The 27,243-nt window shown below is 38.1% G+C and overlaps 1 protein-coding gene across 1 annotated transcript in view; it reads left to right on the forward strand.

Moving 5' to 3' along the window:
- LOC130900700 (uncharacterized) overlaps positions 1-27,243 on the forward strand; it is a 254,210-nt gene that overhangs the window by 138,023 nt on the left and 88,944 nt on the right. The window contains 10 exon segments of the mRNA XM_057811483.1: positions 2,431-2,724; positions 2,788-7,557; positions 7,633-8,482; positions 8,689-8,864; positions 8,919-9,845; positions 11,490-11,627; positions 16,106-16,888; positions 18,747-18,890; positions 18,986-19,057; positions 19,296-19,373. Of these exon segments, the coding sequence (XP_057667466.1) occupies positions 2,431-2,724; positions 2,788-7,557; positions 7,633-8,482; positions 8,689-8,864; positions 8,919-9,845; positions 11,490-11,627; positions 16,106-16,888; positions 18,747-18,890; positions 18,986-19,057; positions 19,296-19,373 (8,232 nt within the window).

Here is a 27,243-nt window from a genome sequence, read left to right on the forward strand (position 1 = left end):
GAGGATATTATTTCAATTGCCAATTAATACATATAACGTTATCGTTAATTTTGTAGAGTTGCTGTCATTTTGATGGTCATTTTCATAAGTTGTTTATACACCTATGGAATTATAAATCATATATGTACCTAATTCAACAACGCAAGTTACTTGTACATGATTTTCAATAAATATCTCAACGACAAGCTGATCAACATTGAACATGAGGCTCAATTCATACATCGCCATGGAGATAATTCTCTATATTGTCTAGTAGCTTATGGCCCTGATCTTTAATTTTACTACATAGATGCATCAGGAAACTATTATTTTTAAAATTGCTTCTACATTCTAACCGATCGTAGTCTTAATGATATTGGAACAGTAAAGCTGAATAGGGCTCACGAATCTATGAGATGCCCTGTTGAAAATTCATAACGAGTTTCTTCGCTTTAAGTTCTTAGAATTACATTTTCATAAGGTTTCGATTCCTGCATTGTTATAAATTTTCTCGAGAACATAAACATTCGTGCTCCGGAGAATCTAGAGGCACGAGGATGGTTCCAGTAGTACCTTTTCAAACAAAGAAAACACAAACATTTTGGGAGAAACAAATTTATTTTTAAACGTAATTTGCTTTTAACTCCATACACTTTTCCCAGCGATGTTCAATAAGTTCGATAACCTTTCTATATGAGAATCGTCTATCTCCTCAAAATAGCCATCACGTCAAAAAATAATCAAAGGGAGCTAAATCTGAATAGAATGCATGAGGTAGCAATTCAAACATTTATTCATTAATTTTGGCCATTACAATAACGGATACGTGAGATGGTGCATTGTCCACATTGCCCACCACTCGATGGAAACATCTTCATGGCTTTCTCATGTCCAATTTTTCAGTTAACATGCGATATACCGCACTTTTTTCAATGCCTAATACGCTGTTAGCTCACGCACTTTCAGTCGACGATCATCCAGTACCGCTTTGTCGGTGTTCTTCAACATTTTTGGAGGACCAGCCTCACCCAGAGTAGAATTCAGCTCAGTTTTCATATTGGTTGAACTAACTCCATTAAAATAAAAGGTTTCTATCACATAACAATGACCAGTTTTTTCCTTGTTTCAAATTCACTGAAAACGTTCATTATTGATGGCTGCAAAAAAAATACTAAACAACATAGCATCTTCAAACTATATAGATTGTGTAATTTCTAATACAGTAGTACTACACGCCATCTTTAAGTCGTTGAATGAATACTGATAATAATTTAAAGGAAGCTCTTTATTTACCTTTCGAGATTTTTGGAATGGTTTCCTCTTCCTCTCTCTCTCTGATTATCAATTTTTTTAAGTATTTTATATTTTCTGTTCGATCACATCAATTCTGATATATTTGGGTGTATTGGCGTATACTGTTGTCAGATATATTCGATTTTCATCCATTGAATACGATTGAAATCGATTTATTGACACCTTATGTTGATTGAAAATTTCTGATGTCTGTATACATGAATTCGAATCGAATCACATTAATTCTTATATATTTGGGTGTATTGGCGTTTACTTGTGTCAGATATTGTTGATTTGCATCCATCGAATCAGATCAATTCTTATAAATTTGTGTAATTTCGAAATAACCCAAGTTTCAGGAAAGACATCCCATATTATACCTATAAATCACTAAATGAGTCTAAATTAGTTAACCAGATAATTTTATGATAACGCACGTACATTTTCTGATGTAGATGTTTCTGCATCAATTTCCGAATTATCTTTTTTTTTCTGTTTGCAATGATCACCTTTATGAATTAACACTGAGGCTAGCTAGAAATTCCTTTATCAGAGAAAAAATTCTAAATTTAAGAGATTTTTCGATGAATTTGAAGAAAGGATACGCTTAGAAATTTTCTTTCCATAAGATCAACTTCAATAATTGTTTTAATTATAACTTGTCTCAACTTTCTAAAACTAGTGACGTCGCACGGAAATTAATTGGGAAACTGAAAGATTTTTTCTTGTCCTTTGAGCTTTCTTTGACTTAGATAAATTCTTCTCTGGTAGTAGAAAACGTAGAAAACATCGTATATTCTTCTTCCTATCTGCACCTTTCCAAGAATCTAAAGATGAACTTATAGAATATGAAGTGGAAATAGACAAAAACAAAAAAGGTCTGATCTATCACAAATCAAAACGCATTATTTCAAAAAGTATTGCAATAATTTTAAGCAAAATGTATTCACCATGATATGAGAATTCTACAATTGATTATAAGTTGATGGACTAGTGAAATTGTGATTTGTTTTATGAAACAGACACCGATTCTTATTTTAGAGCTTTTCCCATTCTTTTGCCTCCACAACTAAACGTCTCTTCATCTTATTTTTATCGAGATTAATGAACAGCAATTCTTCTACAATCAATCACTAAATATTTTTTATATTTTTACAGCTTGCGAAGGATTTATTTGCGCCCCCGGAGCTCAATGTATCCTAACTTCGAACGGTCCAACCTGTAAATGTTTAGAAGGACTTCTAGGAAATCCTTTCCCTGGAGGACAATGTTCAACTGACGTTTGTTCTAAAAATAACCCTTGCGAAGAGCCAAATATATGCATCAATGGAAGATGTAGACAAAGATGTCAAGGAGTCGAATGTGCTGTTGGAGCTCATTGCGACAACTCTACAAATAAATGCGTTTGTGACCACATGTTTGACGGAAATCCTTACCTTCTCTGTATGCCGAGTAAGTAAAATGAACAATTCTAGATTAATTATTTTTCTCTAACTTCTCCTTTTTATTTTATAGCAATTGAAAGACCCGAATGTCATCCATCTTGTGGAAAAAATGCACATTGTGAATACGGTCTAACCAACCAGTGCGTCTGTAATACAGGTACAATCGGAAATCCGTACGAATTATGCGAAAGAATCGAAAAGAAAACGTGTCAACCTAATTCTTGTGGTAGTAACGCTTCTTGTAAGGAAACGATAAATAGTATCGAATGTACTTGCGGTCGAGGATTTACCGGCAATCCTTATATCTCTTGTGAAGACATCGACGAATGTAATAGTAAAGTATGTGGCAACAGCGCCGTTTGTATTAACACTCCAGGCAGTTTCGATTGTCGATGTAAAGAAGGTTACGCGGGAAATCCGTTCGTTATGTGTTCCCAAGTTCAAGGAGGTATTTGTAGAGACCCCGAAGATTGTCAATGTAGTAATAAATTGTTATGTCCTAATGAATATACCTGTGAAAGAGGACAGTGTCAAAATCTTTGTAAAGATGTAAAATGCGGACCAAAAGCTGCTTGTCAAGGCGGTAAATGTGTTTGTTCGGAAAATTACAAAGGCGATCCGACGGATCTTATCAACGGTTGTCACCCAGAGGGACACTGCGATAATAATTTAGATTGCAACGATAGTCAAATTTGTTTCCAATCAAATAAAGGAGTTAGGAAATGTGTAGACGCTTGCAGTAAAGTCCAATGCGGACCGAACGCTCTATGTTTAGCTCAAAACCACAAATCTTCATGCATCTGCGCACCTGGTTACAACGGAAATCCGGGCGATCTTGAATACGGTTGTCAATTAGAAGAAAGAGTCAATAAAAGAATATGTAAAAACGACGCCGATTGTAGTTTCGGTACTATTTGCGCAGTAGACGTTACGGGTATACAAAAATGTATCAGTCCTTGTGAAACCGTAGCGTGCGGACCTAACGAAATGTGTCAATTAGACGTAGGAGGACATCCGACTTGCGCATGTCGCGAAGAATATATATGGAACCCGGTGACTTCGGTTTGCGAAAAACCTTCAATTTCCGATTGTAAATCTGACGATGACTGTAAACCCGTAGAAGCTTGCCAACCAGATGCTATCGGAATCCTCAAATGTACTCACGCATGCACTCACTTTACTTGCGGGGAAAACGCAGCTTGTGTAGCCGAATCACATAAAGCGCAATGTCAATGCTTGGACGGTTATACGGGTAATCCCAATGATCGAGATGGTTGCGTACCTCTTCTACAAAATAAATGCTTCACGGATACACAATGCCCCGAACAAGAAACTTGTAAGAAACACTCCGAACATAATGTACTGATGTGTATACCGGCTTGCCAACAAATCACCTGCGGTCCAAATGCTATTTGCGTTGTTAACAATCACGTACCACAATGTCAGTGTCCGACAGGACAGTACGCAGGTGATCCTAACGATCTTAGCAAAGGTTGTAATCTAGTACCGTGCGTCTACAACATCGACTGTTTACCGACGCAATTATGCAACCGAATGACACATAGCTGCACTTACATATGCGACGAGGAATCTTGTGGAACTAACGCAGTATGTATAGCTGAAAATCACAAAGCTACTTGTCAATGTCCACCGAGTACTACCCCCAATCCTACAGCTGATATAGAATGCGTTACAATTGACGTCTGTAAACCAAATCCCTGTCACTCCAGCGCAATATGTAGACCGACAGCTGGAGGATATAGTTGCTCTTGTCCACCAGGTACTATTGGAGAACCGAACGTATCCGGTTGTAAAAAAGAAGGTACTTGCTTAAAAGAAGATAATGAGTGTCCACCAACATCTGTATGCAAAAATGGTAAATGTATTAATCCTTGTGAAGATACTACTTGCGGTCCCAATAGCGTTTGTTCTGTCGAAAACCATCAAGTCGTGTGCACTTGCTTAGCTAAATATATTCCAGCTAAAGATGGTTGCGTACGTATTTCTACATCTTGTGATAACGACAACGATTGTGGCGAAGAAGTTTGTATCAATAATCAATGCAGGGCGATTTGTAGGAGCAACAAAGATTGTTTAGTAGGGGAAACTTGTTATCACAACACCTGCGTAGTGAGTTGTACGGATCATAGTCAATGTTCCATAGATCAAGCGTGTGTTAACAATACTTGCATCATCGGTTGTCGTAGCAATAAAAACTGTCAATCGAAACATGCTTGCATTAACAATAAATGCCAAGATCCCTGCGAAAAAACTGATACTTGCGGACCGAATTCGATCTGTTCCTGTCAAGATCACAAAACTATATGTAAATGTCCCGAAGGATTCGAGGGAAACCCAACACCTCAACAAGGATGCATCAGAATACCGTCTATTTGCCAACAAGATTCTCAGTGTGCGAAAGATCACGTTTGCTCTCGCAACCAATGCGGATTATCTTGTAATAACAATAAACAATGCGCAGTAGGGGAAAGATGTTACGAAAATATCTGCGCAAAAGTATGCTACAGTGACTCAAATTGTTTACAAGGAGAAATTTGTCGTAACGGAGTTTGTCTACCCGGTTGTATACTAGATAAAGATTGTCGACAATCGCAAGTTTGTATACAAGATCAATGTAAATGTCCTCCTGGATTTATAGAATCAATAAACGGTTGCACAGATATAGACGAATGTAAAAATCATCCTTGCCACGATACTGCAATTTGTAAAAATTCGCCCGGATCATTTTCGTGTACGTGTCCAGAAAATAAAGTCGGTAATCCGCTAGAAGATCCAGGATGCACGGAAGCGGCTCAATGCAGACGTGATTCGCAATGCGAAGAAAATTTAGTTTGTAAAAAAGGGAAATGTATAGATCCGTGCGATAACAACCGCTGTGGACAGAGCGCTATTTGCAACGTGACCAAGCATAAAATTTCTTGTACTTGTCCACCGAAACATCTTGGAGATCCGTACGATTCGAACCTAGGCTGCTTTAAAGTGGAATGTACTAAAGATAACGATTGCGAATCACATCAATTTTGCGATGAACATTCCAATAAATGCGTCACAACCTGTGACGTGGTTAATTGCGGTAAAGGAACCTGCTCGAGTGAAGATCACAAGGCTTTATGTACTTGTTTACCGGGTTACGCATTTAACAAAGATAAATGTGAAGATTTAAACGAATGCGCTGTCTCAAATCCTTGTCACTCGACCGCTACTTGTATTAATACAGACGGAGGATTTACTTGCGTTTGCGCGGAAGGTTTAGTAGGAGATCCATCAACGACAGGTTGCCGTAAACCCGGTGAATGTTCCGTAGACTCAGATTGTCCGACTTTAGCAGCTTGTATCAATGATAAATGTAAAAACCCTTGCGAAATTCCCGGTATATGTGGATTGAATGCGGAATGTATTCCTATTGGACATGTAGCAACCTGCAAATGTCCTCCGCGCACTAAAGAAGATGCTAATCACAATTGTATATCTATAGAATGTTTGGACAACAACGATTGTGCGCAAGATAAGGCTTGCATCGAAACGAAATGTCAAAATCCTTGTACTGTACCGAATGTTTGCGGCGAAAAAGCGGTATGCGTACCAAACAACCATGTCAGTATATGCGCTTGTCAACCGGGTACTACAGGTGATCCTCGACTCGGTTGTGTATCCCTACAATACTGTGGAGAAGATAAACAATGTCCTTCCGGACTCAAATGCTACAACGGACTTTGTATGTCGATTTGTACGAACGTAAGAGAATGTATACAAGATCAACTATGTATACAAGGTATCTGTCAACCAACTTGTCAAACTAATTCCTCTTGTCCTGATTATCAATTCTGTTCGAACAACGTTTGTGTTCAAGAGCAAAAATGTAAAAACAACCCCGATTGCGGTAGCGAAGAAAAATGTGTAACTGATTCTTTAGGTAGGAGTGAATGTATTGACGCATGCGCAGGTGTTCTTTGCGGAAGAAACGCCGAATGTACATCCAAAAACCACAAAGCTTCTTGTCATTGCAAAACTGGATTCAAAGGAAATCCCAACGACGATAAAATCGGTTGTCAAGAGATCGAATGCGAAACCAGTGATCAATGTTCGAACGACAAACTTTGCGATCAATACATGTGTAAAATCGCGTGTTTGGTAAACAATCCTTGCGGTAAAAATGCCTTATGCTCGGCAGAAAGCCACAAGCAAGTCTGTTACTGCCAACCGGGCTACACCGGAGATCCTATCAAAGGTTGTCACATGATAGATTTTTGTAAAGATAAGCCGTGCGGACCAAACGCCTTATGCTATAACTCCAGAGGATCCTTCAGATGTCAATGCCCACTCGGAACTGTCGGAGATGCTTACAACAACGGTTGTAATCCTCCTGTTGAGTGTAACAGAGATTCTGATTGTCCGGTAAAAACGAAATGCGACAAAACCAACGGTATCCACAAGTGTAAAGACGTATGCGACAAAAAAATATGCGGTTCGAACGCTGAATGCGTAGCACTAGATCACGCTGGCTATTGTACTTGTAGAAACGGTTACCAGGGAAACGCGACCGATCAAAACGTCGGTTGTAAACCTAGGTTGGTTAGCTGTAAAGCAACATCTGACTGTCCGTCAAACAGTTATTGTCACGATGGAGTTTGTAGCCCACCGTGTGAAACTGATCAAGAATGTCAACTCACCGAGAATTGTTTGAAAGGCCAATGTTTGAATCCTTGTTCTTTGTCCGCTTCCTGTGGAATGAACGCTATTTGTAAAATGGAGAATCATATCAAAGCTTGTAGCTGTCCGGTTGGATTTACTGGAAAAGCAGACGTGGAATGCGTGAGACGTAAGTCATAAATTTTCTATTGCTTATAAAATTTTTAACTTCATAAATTCAATTTAATTCCCATTTTTCTTTTAGTTCCAGTTTCGTGTTCTACGAACAAAGATTGCTCCAACATCACAATTTGCAAAGAAAACATGTGTACGCTACAATGCAAAGCCGACAACGATTGCGCTTTTAACGAAAAATGTCTTAAAGGAAACTGCCAATTAACCTGTAGAGTAGACAACGATTGTTTCCTAGGCCACATTTGCGTCGGCAATATGTGCTTACACGGTTGCCACAACGACGACGACTGCACCAGCAGTGAATCTTGTAGAAATAACAAATGTATAGATCCTTGCAAAGAGAACCCATGCGGTCCGAACGCGGTTTGTTCAGTTTCTGATCACCGGGCGATGTGCTCTTGCGGAAAAGGTTTAGTACCAAATCCTTCGGCTACCATCGGTTGTGTTAGAGCCCCACCGCAAATTTGTAGAGAAAATCGTGAATGTCCTACAGGAAACGCTTGCATAGAAAGATCTTGTCGATTGGTCTGTTCTTCGGATAACAATTGCTTGGGTAACGAAAAGTGCGAAGCGTCAACGAAAGTATGTAAACCGATTTGCAGACAAGACGCTGATTGTAGTAACGATGAAATCTGCGACGGTTTGGTCTGTGTAGTAGGATGTAGAAGCGATACAAAATGCCCTTCGGATCAAGCTTGTATCAACGGAAAATGCGTTGATTTATGCGCCGCACCTACAGCATGCGGAATCAACGCTGAATGCGCTATAATTGATCATAAGAAAATCTGCAGTTGTCCTCCACCTCTTACTGGTGATCCTTTGGATGGATGCAAACATACAGTGAAACTATGTGAAGGAAATAGTGATTGTACCAAAGGAAATGTTTGTCATGGAGGAATATGTCACACAAGCTGTAAACTGTAAGTTAATATTTATATTTCTCTCAACTTACTTAAGCAGTTAGTTTAAACAATGATACACACCTAACCACCGCTTTTATTAATTCAAATTTGACAAACTGTCAACTCTATTAGGTCGTCTATTAGTGACTGGATCAATTCGTATTTTTGTTTTTATGGAAATTTTGTATACTATGAAAATTAATGTATTTTACTTGGTTTTTCAGGGATCATAATTGTTTAGCTAACGAAAAATGTATAAGAGGTGTTTGCAAAACCATTTGTAATTCTGACACGGCTTGTAATGCCAATCACATTTGCGAGAATAGAATATGCGAGATTGGATGTCGTAGCGATAGCGTTTGTTCACCTGACAAGGCTTGCATCGACAACAAATGTCAAAGTGAGTAGATGAAAATGCATTTAACGATCAAAATCCTTACTTTTATAATTCCAGATCCTTGCGAAAAAACAACGACGTGCGGAGTTTGCGCGCAATGTCTAGTAAATAACCACGTAGCTCAATGCAGTTGTCCCGTTAACTTTTTAGGCAACCCGCAAAAATCTTGCTCGCAACCAGCGATCAAATGTAACTCCGATTGCGAATGTGACGAAGTGGGCGGTTATTGCACAAAACGGTGTTCGACAAAGGAAGATTGCGCGTGCGGAGAATCATGCGTGAATAAGAAATGTCGCAATAAATGTTCCGCTTCAACGCCCTGCGCGCAAGGTCAAATATGCACGAGAGGCGCTTGTCTACCGGGATGCAGATCCAGCAACGATTGCCCGAATTCTGAGATCTGTAATAACAGAAAATGCGAAAATCCTTGTAACGCGAACGCTTGCGGAAAGAACGCTGTTTGCACATCGGCGGATCATAGAAAAGTATGTCTCTGCCCCGACGGTTACAAAGGAGATCCAAACAGATCCTGTAAACCTTTCGAATGTCGAAAAGATTCCGATTGCGAATCGAACAAAAAATGCGGCGAAGACGGCGCTTGTAGGAATCCGTGCTTAGAGAAAAACGCTTGTGGAATAAACGCTCAATGTAGAGTAGTTGACCGACAACCACTTTGTACTTGCCCGCCCGGTTACCTCGGCAATGCACTTATCGAATGTAAACAAGGTCGTACCGAAGAATGTTTAAAGAACCCCTGCGGACCGAACGCCAAATGTAGGGAAAAAGAAGACGGAGGATTCGAATGTGTATGTTCGACTGGATGTATAGGGGACGCTTACAGGGGATGCGTTTGCGAAGGACAATTGGTTAATTTATGTAAAAATAAATTATGCGGCGCCGGGGCTTTATGTAGAGTAGTTAATGGTAAAGACGCTCAATGTTATTGTCCACAAAATAAACCGGCCGGTGATCCCACGATCGAATGTAAGTAGCATATTTTGTCTTTTAAGGCCGCTTGACATCATGCAAGACAACGTACAAGAAATTGCCTGCAATTTCTTAAAGGCCGCTTGACATGACGTTCTATGAAATGCAAGACGCAATATTTCATTCAAGATCTTGCCATTATCAGTTTTGTACCATTTTTATTGCGTGCAAGTTGTAATCCAATTACTGAGAGATCAGCTAAAGCTTTTTATTATTTTCATTGTTAAACTAGATATAAAACATATAAAATTTGAGGTTAGGAATTTCTTTATTTTTATTGTTTGCGTGCAATTTCTTGCACGTTGCATTGCATTATGTCAAGCAGCCTTTAATAATGAAATGTCATTTCGGAATAACCAACTTATCCACAAAAAATACTGAATTTGTTTTCTAAAATATCAACGAATATCTTTAAGATAATATCCATTTCGTTTTGATTTATATACAGACAACAAATCAATTTTGTATATTTCATTGAAGTTGCTATTATTACAATTGATGCTTCTTTATTGGAAACAAGCTTCACCATATTTCTATTAGCTTTTTCTATTGGAGCTTCTCTACATTCACTACACCTTTGTTAATTACTCGAATGGAAATCTTTAGTCGATGTCGAACATTTTCCTTATGAGACAATCTCGCTGGGATGAACACTTCGTGAGCATTCGAATAAAGAATATCGGAGTAGTAGGTTTTGTGTAGATTAATATGGACATCAAACAGAAGCGTTTAGGTATACGAGTCGTCCGAGATCAAAATTATACTACCAACTTCTCTGGATATAATATTTATCAATCCGCTGAAACGAAAAGCTGTAGCATACATGTCTATCTCAGCTCAAAAGGAAGGCATACATCTTCCAGGCGGATGTACAATCTTATTCTCTTTAAGTCTATCTATTTGTTATGTAGTTCCTCTATCCAATTTCTATCCCAGTTTTTGAAGCTTATACATTTAGCTTCTAGATATTTAGCTTCTTTTGTCTGGGTTGTCTTTCATGTAAAACAAGATTGGGCTCGAATTATCTGGTGTTAACAAGCTTTGATTGCTCTTAGATAAGTATTATAAGATCAAAGCGACAAAATTCCGAATAACCATCTGCGAATAATGTCAGGTATTACTGATGCAAAGGATTCAATTACAGAGTTAATATAGAACTGGGATAGCCACGGATGGACGTTGGACAAAAAATCTTTTGGAGTACAGGCTTAGTCAAACCGCGCATTGTAGTAGAGGACGTCCACCAACGAGATGATTTAATGATATTAAGAAGATGCAATAAAATGGGATGAATGAGACAAGGATGGATTTGAAGCAGTAGTATTAGATGACTAGAAATAGGATGATACTTTCCGCCTTCTCTCCTTATTTGATTTCTTTTGAGATGGTTCCTTTCCGTTCGGTTGGTCTAAATATTTCGTTAGGGTAAAGTGTGTTTTATCTAGTATTTATATCATTCCAATATTTAATTTCGTTCATGATTCCATCGGTGTCTATACCTTTTGAGTGATTTGATGTTGAAGAAGCTTCGAGAATTGCTGGCAATATTTCTCAATTTTCTTCCATTACTCTAACATTCACACTTTAGTTGAGTGTGAATTATGATCCTAAATATTTTCTCGCTATTTTGTAATATTTCAGGTTCTATTGAGAAAACAACTCCAGATTGTCGTACTGAAGGTTGTGGCAAAAATTCGGAATGTATTCGAGAGAATGCATTCTTCGTTTGCCGTTGTTTGCCAGGATATTCAGGTAGTCCTGACAAAGGATGTAAGCGGGGTAAGTGGGGCAGACAGGAAAACAAATTAAAGAAGAAATTTTTACATATTTTTTTATATTTGTATACAGTACATAGGCTTTTTATCACTCAAAATATTGAAAAAGTACGCCTTTTAGTCTGTTTATAAAGAGAATAACCAGCCGCTTATTATTTATTTGATTATACAAGACGAAAATTATTTTTAGGAATATAGCGTGTGTTATGTTGAAAAATCCATCGTTCGTTTTTTTTTTCATTTTATAGCAGACTTGGTTATTTTCTTACGTATAATACACAAAAAACCGTTTTGTACAAACCTTGATACTCTGCACGTTATTTGTGTTGTTTTTTTTTGTGTGTTGCTATAGAGTATTATTGGTCAAGGTACTTAGAAGGATGTGGCACGTATCTAAAGAATAAACGTCACATTCCAGTTATTCATTTGAATAAAATATTGTAAAGATATATTCAATTTTTGGTATTTTCTACAGCCTCTGATATATGGAATGCAATGGAAATTCGTACTACGATATTTAACATTCGATTCAATAATAAAAAAAATTAACGCGAGACCCGATAAAATTATCTGCTACGATCTTTAACAAACCCCTAACTTCATTTTTTATTTGATTATAAAATTATTTTGTTTAAATTGTAATGAATCCAATGTGTCAAAAATATAATGACAGTTAATTAATTTAAACCAACATCTTTTATCATTTGTGTGGACTTTGGTTCTATCCTTTGTTTCCTGTTCAGCTGTCTCCAGTTCAGTTCTCTATTTTCCAGGTTATTCTTCTCTTTTTTCTTTGACAGATGACATATGTCACACCTCAACTGTTTTGTGTCCCTTCATCCTTCGTCCAAATTTGCACTGCAAAACTGTCTTTTGCAACTGATATTGGAAGAACTTATACTACATTGTTCATATAAATATGATGGGAAATTAAAATAAATAATAGTGACATGCACCTAAATTAATCAAATCATCCTTTTCTTCCATTAGTTATAATGTATACAGCCACTTACAGAAACTTATAAGAGAAGAATAATTAATTGAGATTTCACTTTTTATTGAACAGTTCTTCTCTTGGTCTCAAAAAATATTAGGGTCGATTCGTTTTTTTAGTTTTAAGCTAAGCAGCAGTTTCGTTTCTATTAGATACAGTAGCTTGCATTCCATAAATCACGGGAGCGAAAAACGCCTTCGATACTTTCATCTAATTGTGCTACAGCCTTATTGAAGATACCTACCCTGTAAATATAGTACTAGAATTGTTTGTCTCGTCATGTGGAATGTACACTTTTTATACGGTTCCAATCTGCCTGTCACATGATCCTAAATAAAAATGCTTCCCATCACCCGTCATATTTCACAATATTACACATTCCACGCAACTGATTGATTTTTAAAATAATTTGTATTCGAAAAATTGCAATATGATTTTATATGAGCACCAGCAGCGCAAAGTCGATAGCGCAGCGGGTATGATGATGTGTCAGATTGGGAACTATACTTCAGTTGACGAAATTTGGTGAGACTGCTTACCATATTTATTACCCGCACCAATGTACCATACCATCTATTTAGGAAAGTATGTACCACACACAAAGGTGCACCAAATATCGTAAAAAGAAGTATACTATAGAATTCAGATCTAGTAAACTATTTTGAAAAAATCGAAGTGTCATTCGAAAATAATCATGTCTTAGATGTTCCTATACAGGGTGTTTCTATAATCGAGCGACAACGCTTTACCACGGAGAGATCTCAATAAATGATTCATCTTAATATAGAAATAGGGTGTTAAAAATTTTAAATCAAAAATTTACCATAAATCAAGAGCGCCCTTAAATTCTTTTTGCAAATTTTGTGAACAATATGCTTCCTAATAAAGAAATATTTTGACATAAATAAACTTAATAAAATTTAACCAGTTGTCACTTTTATCCCCCTATTTTTTACACAACTGGAGCAAATTCTTTTTTAATTTTGTTTTGAATTGTTTGATTATTTTAAGTTAAAAAACTAATAACCTTTTATGAAACTAAAATGAACGGTGTCACTTTTGGGATGAAGAAAATACGCGCAATTTGTTCGTGAAAGCGGATTTTAGTCTAAATATTCGGTTAATCTGTGGGTGGGTACGGTTGGAAATTGCTTAATCGGGTCTTACAGTTTACCAAATAAATTAAATGGAGCAAATTATACGCGATTTCTGGAATAAATGTTGGATGAATTGTTGGAGAATGTACCGTTAAATATTAGACAACACATGGGCATCTGTTCATTTTGCTGCAGCGGCAAGAAATTACTTAAACAGACGTTTTAGAAAAAGCTGGAAGGGCCCGGCCTCCAAGATCACCTGACTTAAATCCTATCGATTTTTTTATATGGGGCTATATGAAGTCCTTAGTATACGAAACAATAATCGAATCAAAGCAAGATCTAATAGCTAGAATTCAAGCTGCGACACAAATAATTCAATCCCATCGAGGTTTATTCTCAAAGACACGTTTTTTAATGACAAAACGGTGTAAAAAGTATATTTAAGTAAGCGGCTAACAGTTTGAATAACTACTGTAACTTTGTCAATTTTGTTATTATTGAAATACAGTGTTGTTTAAAATTAATTTGTGCTATTATTATTTTTATTTTAATTGCCAATTTTGTTATTATTTTGATACATTTTTGTTTGAAATTGAGATTAAGAATAATTTTTATTTGTTTTGAACTACTTACGCTTAATCATCATTCGAAATTAAATGAATAATTAATTAATTTGTTAAATTACTTACTTGCTTGCAGACTTTTTAGAGACAAATTTCTACACTACACCATTAATTTTAGCTCCATAAAAGATTATTAGTTTTTTAACTAAAAAAATCAGGCAATTTAAAACAAAATTAAAAAATAATTCCGCTCCAGTGGGGTAAAAAATAGGGAGATAAAAATGTCACCTAACCTTGACTGGGCGCCACTTCTTAAATTTTTCCAATGTCTGTTTATGTCAAAATATTACTTTATTAAGGAGCGTATCATTCACCAAATTTGAAAGAAGTATTTAAAGGAGTTCTTGATTTATGGCAAATTTTTGATCTTTAATATCTCAGCAACTAGCCCCCGTAAGGCCTCATTTATTGAGATCTCTCTGTGGTAAAACGTTATCGGTCGAATACAGAAACATCCTATAAATATATTCTTGATTTTAGGTCTATTCTGTTAAATGATGGTTTTTTATATGGTTTGATGTTTCGAACTTATTATCTGTTTTAACCATACACAGATTCTCAACTAAATTGGAATTCCTGGAACCGTTTGTGAGATTCATACTGAACACACTATTTATTTATAGCACTACACCAACACTCACAATTTCACTGTATGACGCGCGTTTTGTTATCCAAGTTACCTTCTTCAGAGCCTTCAGACTGAAGGTAAACTAAAACCATTTTAGTTTACTTTAGTTCCTGGAAATTATGTGTAAATATTCGTATGAATATATGAATTGATGTATTAACCAATGAATAAATTTCTATTTCTATTTTATAAATAATAAAAATAATTGAAATGATTTCATCTTTTTTCTCGTATATTTAAATTTGATTTTAAACAGAAAATTCTATTGTACTTTGATAATCAGATCGGAACGTCAAAAAATATTTCCATTACAAAAACCTATAAAATATTGAAGGTCTAAAATCAAAAACACAAGTCTACTCAAAAAAGTATTAATATCTAGAAATTTTAATTCAGTTTTATACATAATAAGAAGCTTATTTCAAAACTAAAGTCCGTTTGATCATACAAAATTAGTAAAAAACAGTGCTTTTCCACATCAAGAAATTAACAAAAAAAAAATAGTCACTTGGTGCGAGATCTGGAATATATCAGAAAACTATTGGTCGATAATCTTATACACTACAGTACGAGAAACATCCAGCCATTTATCACCATCTACTGGTAGATCTCGTTTCAGTAATTTAACGATATCAACTGTCTGCTATTTGAATTTTCTAGCTACAAAATTGTAATTATAAAGATTCACTACAAGTATATTATCCATTACAATCTAGATTCACTTCATAGTTAATAGGACTTGTTTTGAGATTTACGGTTTGGATGTTTTCATAAAATGTTACTAAAAGTTTATGAGATATTTTTGATATTTTTCAAAGAAAAATTAGCAAATTAAACGATTTTATATTTATTATTAACACTTGTCCTATATCTGAATTCTGTAGGATGAAAGGAGCATTCTCACATTGATTATTGTATATTAGCATTTTTGTCTATAGTTACCCTAAAAATCTACAAAGCTATAGATGCTTGTAAATACTGCCGCTTTGTACGGTCATGTTGAGATGGCCTCTTTCATTTCTCTCCATCTTTCTGACTATCTTTGTCACGCCCGCATGCGAATGTATTGTGCATCCTTTTCTACGGTTTTGTTTTCTTATAAAAAATTGCTTTCTTTTCTTGCCCACCTCGATGTAGCTGCTGAATGTAACAGCGACTTAGAATGCCCTCAAGATAAAGCTTGCCTCAACTTCCAATGTGTTAATCCTTGTACTTTGAGAGGAGCCTGCGGTTTGAACGCCCTCTGCGAGACCATACTACACAGACCGAGATGTTCATGTCCGGAATGCTACAATGGTATCGCTAGTACAGCTTGTCATCCGGACGAAAAATGTTTGCAAGTAAACGGAAGACCCAACAAGATTCACTGTTTGTCCAATAATGACTGTTCAGATAATTTAGCTTGTGAAATAGCTACAGGAGAATGTATAGATCCTTGTGAAAATAAAGCCTTCAAATGTAGAGGAAATAAAAAGTGCGAAGTACACCATCATAGACCGACGTGTGTGTGTAAGAAAGGTTTTCTGGTAAACGATAAAGGCGAGATTTCTTGCGCACCCGACGATACTGAATGCTATCAAGACAGCCATTGTTCAGACAAGAAAGCGTGCATCGAAGGTATCTGTCAAAATCCGTGTACGGCAACGACCAAATCGCCATGCCCACCAGAAAAAAGTTGCGATGTATCGAACCACAAACCGGTGTGTATCTGCTTAAAGAATTGTACACCTTCACTATCCATTTGTCTGAGAGATAATGGATGTCCTGCAGATCAAAGTTGCAGAGCTTTTAGATGCGAAGATCCCTGCAAAACTGCCAATTGCCCGGAAAATACTCCGTGCTTCGTGGAAGATCACAAACCAAAATGCCAGTACTGTCCTCCAGGTTATAAAACAGATCCTAAATATGGATGCGTTAAAGGTAAACACTCATTCTGGGTTCAGATTTTCTTCTAGTGCTGTGCTGCGACAACATTATATCGGCTTTCGGGTTTTATTTTACTTTTTTGAGTGTATGCGCAGTAAACTCTTCATGCTACATCGGTTTACCTTTTTACAACGTCTTGAACTTTTACTTTTTTGAACTTTAAACAAACAAAATTAAACAATTTCTCTATTTCTTTTTATAATGGATTAACATTTGTTTAGCTCTAACCCGAAATATCATTCGAACGGATCCTGTAACAAGGTAAACGTTTTGGGACTGCTGGACATCCATCAAAAATGCATGGTTCAGGTAGCACTTGAACTTTTCGAATATTTCGATTTGCTTGAACCATAAACAGAAAGCTTTAAATTATGTAATTCTATTTTTATTCCAAACAAAAAAAAACATTCACGTCAATTCCTACAAATATTTTATTTTCTTTATAATTCGATAAAAAACTTTTATACAAAATTGTATACCAAATGTAGTATTCTTAAATTATTAATTATCAATGTCTGTGTTTATTGGGAAGAAATGCATAATATAAAGCTCCATTTAACGGCTTACAAATTCAATTGCTGTTCTTCAATCAACGAATTGAACGTGAAACTACAAGATCATTTGTTTTGCTTTATTTATCCATGGTTAATTGATTTGTTACCTCAATTTAGCTAGTTTTTGAAGAAAAAAGAAACCTGGAAACATAGGAGAGTCCAGAAATATAACGGATATTTGGAAAATTGCATGGGATCATCGTTTATCATTCGATAAATATTCTAATCGTCAAATGCTTGTATAAATTGTATATATATTTCATTTCCTTGGTGATGGGAAGCTGGTGGTATTCGTTTTGTTAGATATAGTAGTACTATTAGATCGCTTTTAGATTTTTTTTTTTATTATATATTATACCTTGAAACAACGTCATTGTTTATAAAGCGTAATATACATACTAATGAATATACAATTATAGATGAAAACAAAAATTACGCTCAATTGACTTAGCTGGTTATATACTATTTTATTAAGAGACAGAAAGAAGTAATACTACATAGTACTGATTTAGCAGAAGTAGATTTTGTTTGCTGATATCAATTGGAAATTTATTAAAAAAACAAAGTGTTTTAAACTAAAAAGACAACAAAAGATAATAGAAGACAACAAAAGACAACAAAAGACAACAAAAGACAACAAAAGACAACAAAAGACAACAAAAGACAACAAAAGACAACAAAAGACAACAAAAGACAACAAAAGACAACAAAAGACAACAAAAGACAACAAAAGACAACAAAAGACAACAAAAGACAACAAAAGACAACAAAAGACAACAAAAGACAACAAAAGACAACAAAAGACAACAAAAGACAACAAAAGACAACAAAAGACAACAAAAGACAACAAAAGACAACAAAAGACAACAAAAGACAACAAAAGACAACAAAAGACAACAAAAGACAACAAAAGACAACAAAAGACAACAAAAGACAACAAAAGATAACAGAAGGCAACAAAAAATGACAGATGTCAATTCAACTAATGAGTGTAACTTCATGGGCGAATTATATATGCTAAATATACAACTGCAAATTAATAATTTCATATCATATTTATTTGTTAAAATTTAAATATTACAAAACTGTCTATGTGATCAGCTTGAAGTCATTAAATGATCTTCGACCACACTATCATCTTTTGAAACTAACTCAAAATGAAAAATTTAAATAAAATAAATTTAATAAGGAAAATCTTAGGCGTGACCTGTCGATTTTTACAGTTTTGAAAGATGATATGTAAAACTATTCACAGTAACTTACAGATTTATTTTATTGTATTTTATATTGTTATTTAGATGTTCAATGCCGCTCACATGATGAGTGTACTTCGCAGCTAGCGTGTATAAACAAAAAATGTCAAAACCCTTGCGCCGTATCGAACCCGTGTACGCAGTCACATGACTGTAAAGTACAAGACCATCAACCAGTATGTGTTAAAGGTAATATATATTAAAAATCTCCAACGTAATAAATTACAATCAATTTGCGTGTATTACCCAAATAAAATGGATTTATACGTCTATCTATTTTTCAGTATGCCAGTGCCAAAGGAATGAAGATTGTGGAAATGTTAACTTCCAATGTGACGGCTGTCAATGCGTGCCGGGTAAATATTGTTATGTTTACAAGATGAATCTGAAATCATCTTAATCTAAATCTATTATCTGGCTATAAGCCAGGAAAACATTGAGTCACGTTTATCTCAAAATCTTCTCAAAGAGAACATTGCAAATATTCCTCTTCTAGATTGATCAAAAGAGAACTAGTACATTACCGTTACTATCAACTAAAAACCAAAAATTTGAGTATCTTGATGACTATTTTAGAATTCATTCTTATTTCAGGAGAACCTAGAATACCCCTATGTACACACTGTCCGCCGGGTTTATCATGTGACCCTATAACAGGAGCGTGCCTTGAGGGTAAGTATTCATTATATTTTTTATTCGATCATCATGTGTTGCTGTTTTTATTATCGCTACCTATCCAAAAACCTAATCCTACCACGTGGAAATAAATGGATAATCGTGCCGCTAGGGGTAAGCTTCTTCTAAAATGTTTAAATCTGAAATGGTATTTTTAAAAATGATTTTATCTGTTGCAGCTTATTATCATCTAACTGTATATTTTTATCTAACCGATATGGTGGTTCATTGTAAATTATTTGTAAAAATGGCAACACAGTTTTTAAATATTTGTGACTAAGCAAAGCGATTTTCATCGTATTCTAATATACTCTTATTTTTCGGGGTTTTCCTTTAATCCGAGGGATAGCAGGTTATTTTTGACAGTTAATAAAATTGACAACGTTCAACGCTTTATTTGTAATTTCACTTCTTTATTTCGATGACTAAAATTAATAAATAAATTGTCAAAAATGTTCAAAACTATCTCTTAGTAAGTAGAAGTTGAATAATTTCTTGAATGTATATACCTCTGTAAATTATTGTGAAAAGTTTGGTTGTGGTTTTGCTATGACATTGCATGCACTAAACCATTTCATCCCAACACGATACCAGTAATGTTGTAAATATTAGGTACTAACTGATATTTTGTTGTTTTTTAAAATAACAGATATGGTGACCACACCCGCCCCACTAACCGAAACACAAAATGTGACTTTTTCACAAATAACAAACGCTACTACCTCTACTACCAATCTAACATTTACCCAGCCTGGCATAACAAACACCGAGGAAATTATCGCAACATATACAACTACGTATCAACCAATCGAATCGCGAACATTCCCAGAAGAGATGGAAACTACCACAGGAAAAGTTGTTATGTATCCCGAAACTACTACGACAAGTACTTATGAAGAAATATCTACTGAAAAACCATCAATTCTAACGAGTATTTATACTACTTTAACATCTATATTTACTACTACTGAAAAGAGTATTACCCCTCCAGTTACTACCGCTAATGAGGAAACTACTGAAGGAAGTTCACGTGGAGAACTTGAAATTACCACCGAAGCAATGACATTCGGAACAGAAAAAGGATCCAATTTAACAACATTGGGTCTAAATCAAGAAACTTCTATTGGATATACCTCGTCTCAATTGCCTGAAATATCTACAATACGCCTGACTGAGACAACTCGGGAAGAATATACACCGGAGGAATCGCCAAAAACGGAGGTGACTCAAGACAATGGAATAACCAATGACGTGAACACGACATCAGGAAGAGAATATACAACGAAAGAATATGTTGGAACAACAACGATAAGTCTAGAAACGTCATCTGCTGAACAGACTCAAGGTACTGAGACGCCAAGAGGCGTGGAGATGACAACAGAAGTAGAATATACAAAGATGCAATCGCCACAGACAACGACGATAGGTCTAGAAACGTCTTCAGCTGAGCAGACTCAGGGTACTGAACAGACTCAAGGTACTGAGACGCCAAGAGGCGTGGAGATGACAACAGAAGAAGAATATACAACAAAGCAATCGCCTCAAAAGACAACGATAGGTATAGAAACATCTTCAGCTGAACAGACTCAGGGTACTGAGACGCCAAGAGGCGTGGAGATGACAACAGAAGGAGAATATACAACAAAGCAATCGCCTCAAAAGACAACGATAGGTATAGAAACATCTTCAGCTGAACAGACTCAGGGTACTGAGACGCCCAGAGGCGTGGAGATGACAACAGAAGGAGAATATACAACAAAGCAATTGCCACAAACAACAGCGACAGGACTAGGAACATTTTCAGCTGAACAGACTCAGGATACTGAGACGCCCAGAGGCGTGGAGATGACAACAGAAGGAGAATATAAAACAAAGCAATTGCCACAAACAACAGCGATAGGACTAGAAACATTTTCAGCTGAACAGACTCAGGATACTGAGACGCCCAGAGGCGTGGAGATGACAACAGAAGGAGAATATAAAACAAAGCAATTGCCACAAACAACAACGATAGGTCTAGAAACATCCACAGCTGAACAGACTCAGGGTACTGAGACGCCCAGAGGCGTGGAGATGACAACAGAAGGAGAATATACAACAAAGCAATTGCCACAAACAACAACGATAATTCTAGAAACATCCACAGCTGAGCAGACTCAGGGCACTGAGACGCCCAGAGGCGTGGAGATGACAACAGAAAGAGAATATACAACAAAGCAATTGCCACAAACAACAGCGATAGGTATAGAAACATCTTCAGCTGAACAGACTCAGAGTACTGAGACGCCCAGAGGCGTGGAGATGACAGCAGAAGGAGAATATACAACAAAGCAATTGCCACAAACAACAACGATAATTCTAGAAACATCTTCAGCTGAACAGACTCGGGGCACTGAGACGACCAAAGGCGTGGAGATGACAACAGAAGGAGAGTATACAACAAAGCAATTGCCACAAACAACAACGATAGGTATAGAAACATCTTCAGCTGAACAGACTCAGAGTACTGAGACGCCCAGAGGCGTGGAGATGACAACAGAAGGAGAATATACAGCGAAGCAATCGCCACAGACAACAACGATAGGTATAGAAACATCTTCAGATGAACAGACTCAGAGTACTGAGACGCCCAGAGGCGTGGAGATGACAACAGAAGGAGAATATACAACGAAGCAATCGCCAGAGACAACAACGATAGGTATAGAAACATCTTCAGCTGAACAGACTCGGGGTACTGAGATGCCCAGAGGCGTGGAGATGACAACAGAAGGAGAATATACAACGAAGCAATCGCCAGAGACAACAACGATAGGTATAGAAACATCTTCAGCTGAACAGACTCAGAGTACTGAGACGCCCAGAGGCGTGGAGATGACAACAGAAGAAGAATATACATCAAAGCAATTGCCACAAACAACAACGATAGGTCTAGAAACATCTTCAGCTGAACAGACTCGGGGCACTGAGACGCCCAGAGGCGTGAAGATGACAACAGAAGGAGAATATACAACGAAGCAATCGCCACAGACAACAACGATAGGTCTAGAAACATCTTTAGCTGGACAGACTCAGGGTACTGAGATGCCCAGTGGCTTGGAAATGACAACAGAAGAAGAATATACAACAAAGCAATTGCCGCAAACAACAACGATAGGTCTAGAAACATCTTCAGCTGAACAGACTCAGGGTACTGAGACGCCCAGAGGCGTGGAGATGGCGACAGAAGGAGAATATACAACAAAGCAATTTCCACAAACAACAACGATAAGTCTAGATACATCCACAGCTGAACAGACTAAGGGTACTGAGACGCCCAGAGGTGTGGAGATGACAACAGAAGGAGAATATACAACAAAGCAATTGCCACAAACAACAACGATAGGTCTAGAAACATCCACAGCTGAACAGACTCAGGGTACTGAGACGCCCAGTGGCGTGTTGATGACAACAGAAGGAGAATATACAACGAAGCAATCGCCACAGACAACAACGATAGGTCTAGAAACATCTTCAGCTGGACAGACTCAGGGTACTGAGATACCCAGTGGCTTGGAAATGACAACAGAAGGAGAATATACAACGAAGCAATTGCCACAAACAACAACGATAGGTCTAGAAACATCTTCAGCTGAACAGACTCGGGGTACTGAGATGCCCAGAGGTGTGGAGATGACAACAGAAGGAGAATATACAACAAAGCAATTGCCACAAACAACAACGATAAGTCTAGAAACATCCTCAGCTGAGCAGACTCAGAGCACTGAGACGCCCAGAGGCGTGTTGATGACAACAGAAGGAGAATATACAACGAAGCAATCGCCACAAACAACAACGATAGGTCTAGAAACATCTTCAGCTGGACAGACTCAGGGTACTGAGATGCCCAGTGGCTTGGAAATGACAACAGAAGGAGAATATACAACGAAGCAATTGCCACAAATAACAACGATAGGTCTAGAAACATCTTCAGCTGAACAGACTCGGGGTACTGAGATGCCCAGAGGCGTGGAGATGACAACAGAAGGAGAATATACAACAAAGCAATTGCCACAAACAACAACGATAAGTCTAGAAACATCCACAGCTGAACAGACTCAGGGTACTGAGACGCCCAGTGGCGTGTTGATGACAACAGAAGGAGAATATACAACGAAGCAATCGCCACAGACAACAACGATAGGTCTAGAAACATCTTCAGCTGGACAGACTCAGGGTACTGAGATGCCCAGTGGCTTGGAAATGACAACAGAAGGAGAATATACAACGAAGCAATTGCCACAAACAACAACGATAGGTCTAGAAACATCTTCAGCTGAACAGACTCGGGGTACTGAGATGCCCAGAGGCGTGGAGATGACAACAGAAGGAGAATATACAACAAAGCAATTGCCACAAACAACAACGATAAGTCTAGAAACATCTTCAGCTGAGCAGACTCAGAGCACTGAGACGCCCAGAGGCGTGTTGATGACAACAGAAGGAGAATATACAACGAAGCAATCGCCACAAACAACAACGATAGGTCTAGAGACATCTTCAGCTGAGCAGGCTCAGGGTACTGAGATGCCCAGAGGCGTGGAGATAACAACAGAAGGAGAATATACAACAAAGCAATTGCCACAAACAACAACGATAGGTCTAGAAACATCTTCAGCTGAACAGACTCGGGGCACTGAGACGCCCAGAGGCGTGGAGATGACAACAGAAGGAGAATATACAACAAAGCAATTGCCACAAACAACAACGATAAGTCTAGATACATCCACAGCTGAGCAGACTCAGGGTACTGAGACGCCCAGAGGCGTGGAGATGACAACAGAAGAAGAATATACAACAAAGCAATTGCCACAAACAACAACGATAGGTCTAGAAACATCCACAGCTGAACAGACTCAGGGTACTGAGACGCCCAGAGGCGTGTTGATGACAACAGAAGGAGAATATACAACGAAGCAATCGCCACAAACAACAACGATAGGTCTAGAAACATCTTCAGCTGAACAGACTCGGGGCACTGAGACGCCCAGAGGCGTGGAGATGACAACAGAAGGAGAATATACAACAAAGCAATTGCCACAAACAACTACGATAAGTCTAGAAACATCCTCAGCTGAGCAGACTCAGGGCACTGAGACGCCCAGAGGCGTGGAGATAACAACAGAAGGAGAATATACAACAAATCAATTGCCACAAACAACAACGATAGGTCTAGAGACATCTTCAGCTGAGCAGACTCAGGGTACTGAGATGCCCAGAGGCGAGGAGATGACAACAGAAGTAGAATATACAACGAAGCAATTGCCACAAACAACAACGATAGGTCTAGAAACATCTTCCGCTGAACAGACTCGGGGCACTGAGACGCCCAGAGGCGTGGAGATTACAACAGAAGGAGAATATACAACGAAGCAATCGCCACAAACAACAACGATAGGTCTAGAAACATCTTCAGCTGAACAGACTCGGGGCACTGAGACGCCCAGAGGCGTGGAGATGACAACAGAAGGAGAATATACAACAAAGCAATTGCCACAAACAACTACGATAAGTCTAGAAACATCCTCAGCTGAGCAGACTCAGGGCACTGAGACGCCCAGAGGCGTGGAGATAACAACAGAAGGAGAATATACAACAAATCAATTGCCACAAACAACAACGATAGGTCTAGAGACATCTTCAGCTGAGCAGACTCAGGGTACTGAGATGCCCAGAGGCGAGGAGATGACAACAGAAGTAGAATATACAACGAAGCAATTGCCACAAACAACAACGATAGGTCTAGAAACATCTTCCGCTGAACAGACTCGGGGCACTGAGACGCCCAGAGGCGTGGAGATTACAACAGAAGGAGAATATACAACAAAGCAATTGCCACAAACAACAACGATAGGTCTAGAGACATCTTCAGCTGAGCAGACTCAGGGTACTGAGATGCCCAGAGGCGTGGAGATGACAACAGAAGGAGAATATACAACAAATCAATTGCCACAAACAACAACGATAGGTCTAGAGACATCTTCAGCTGAGCAGACTCAGGGTACTGAGATGCCCAGAGGCGAGGAGATGACAACAGAAGGAGAATATACAACGAAGCAATTGCCACAAACAACAACGATAGGTCTAGAAACATCTTCAGCTGAACAGACTCGGGGCACTGAGACGCCCAGAGGCGTGGAGATTACAACAGAAGGAGAATATACAACAAAGCAATTGCCACAAACAACAACGATAGGTCTAGAGACATCTTCAGCTGAGCAGACTCAGGGTACTGAGATGCCCAGAGGCGAGGAGATGACAACAGAAGGAGAATATACAACGAAGCAATTGCCACAAACAACAACGATAGGTCTAGAAACATCTTCAGCTGAACAGACTCGGGGCACTGAGACGCCCAGAGGCGTGGAGATTACAACAGAAGGAGAATATACAACAAAGCAATTGCCACAAACAACAACGATAGGTCTAGAGACATCTTCAGCTGAGCAGACTCAGGGTACTGAGATGCCCAGAGGCGTGGAGATGACAACAGAAGGAGAATATACAACAAATCAATTGCCACAAACAACAACGATAGGTCTAGAGACATCTTCAGCTGAGCAGACTCAGGGTACTGAGACGCCCAGAGGCGTGGAGATTACAACAGAAGGAGAATATACAACGAAGCAATCGCCACAGACAACAACGATAGGTCTAGAAACATCTTCAGCTGGACAGACTCAGGGTACTGAGATGCCCAGTGGCTTGGAAATGACAACAGAAGGAGAATATACAACAAAGCAATTGCCGCAAACAACAACGATAGGTCTAGAAACATCTTCAGCTGAACAGACTCAGGGTACTGAGACGCCCAGAGGCGTGGAGATGGCGACAGAAGGAGAATATACAACAAAGCAATTTCCACAAACAACAACGATAAGTCTAGATACATCCACAGCTGAGCAGACTAAGGGTACTGAGACGCCCAGAGGCGTGGAAATGACAACAGAAGGAGAATATACAACAAAGCAATTGCCACAAACAACAAAGATAGGTCTAGAAACATCCACAGCTGAACAGACTCAGGGTACTGAGACGCCCAGAGGCATGTTGATGACAACAGAAGGAGAATATACAACGAAGCAATCGCCACAGACAACAACGATAGGTCTAGAAACATCTTCAGCTGGACAGACTCAGGGTACTGAGGTGCCCAGTGGCTTGGAAATGACAACAGAAGGAGAATATACAACAAAGCATTTGCCACAAACAACAACGATAGGTCTAGAAACATCTTCAGCCGAACAGACTCAGGGTACTGAGACGCCCAGAGGCGTGGAGATGGCAACAGAAGGAGAATATACAACAAAGCACTTGCCACAAACAACAACGATAGGTCTAGAAACATCTTCAGCTGAACAGACTCAGAGTACTGAGACGCTCAGAGGCGTGGAGGTGACAACAGAAGGAGAATATCCAACAAAGCAATTGCCACAAACAACAACGATAAGTCTAGATACATCCACAGCTGAGCAGACTCAGGGTACTGAGACGCCCAGAGGCTTGGAGATGATAACAGAAGGAGAATATGAAACAACGGAAGCAGTCGAACCAACAACAATCGGTCTAAAGACGCCTTCAGTTGAGTTAACTCGAGGAACTGAGACAATTAGAGGCGTAGATATAACAACAGAAGGAGAATATACAACAAAGCAATCGCCACAAACTACAACGATTGGTCTAGAAACATCTTCAGCTGAACAGACTCAAGTTACTAAGACGCCAAGAGGCATGGAGATGACAACAGAAGGAGAATATACAACAAAGCTATCGCCACAATTAACAACGATAGGTCTAGAAACATCTTCAGCTGAACAGACTCAGGGTTCTG

The sequence above is a fragment of the Diorhabda carinulata genome, chromosome X (assembly GCF_026250575.1).
Source record: "Diorhabda carinulata isolate Delta chromosome X, icDioCari1.1, whole genome shotgun sequence".
NCBI lineage: Eukaryota > Metazoa > Arthropoda > Insecta > Coleoptera > Chrysomelidae > Diorhabda > Diorhabda carinulata.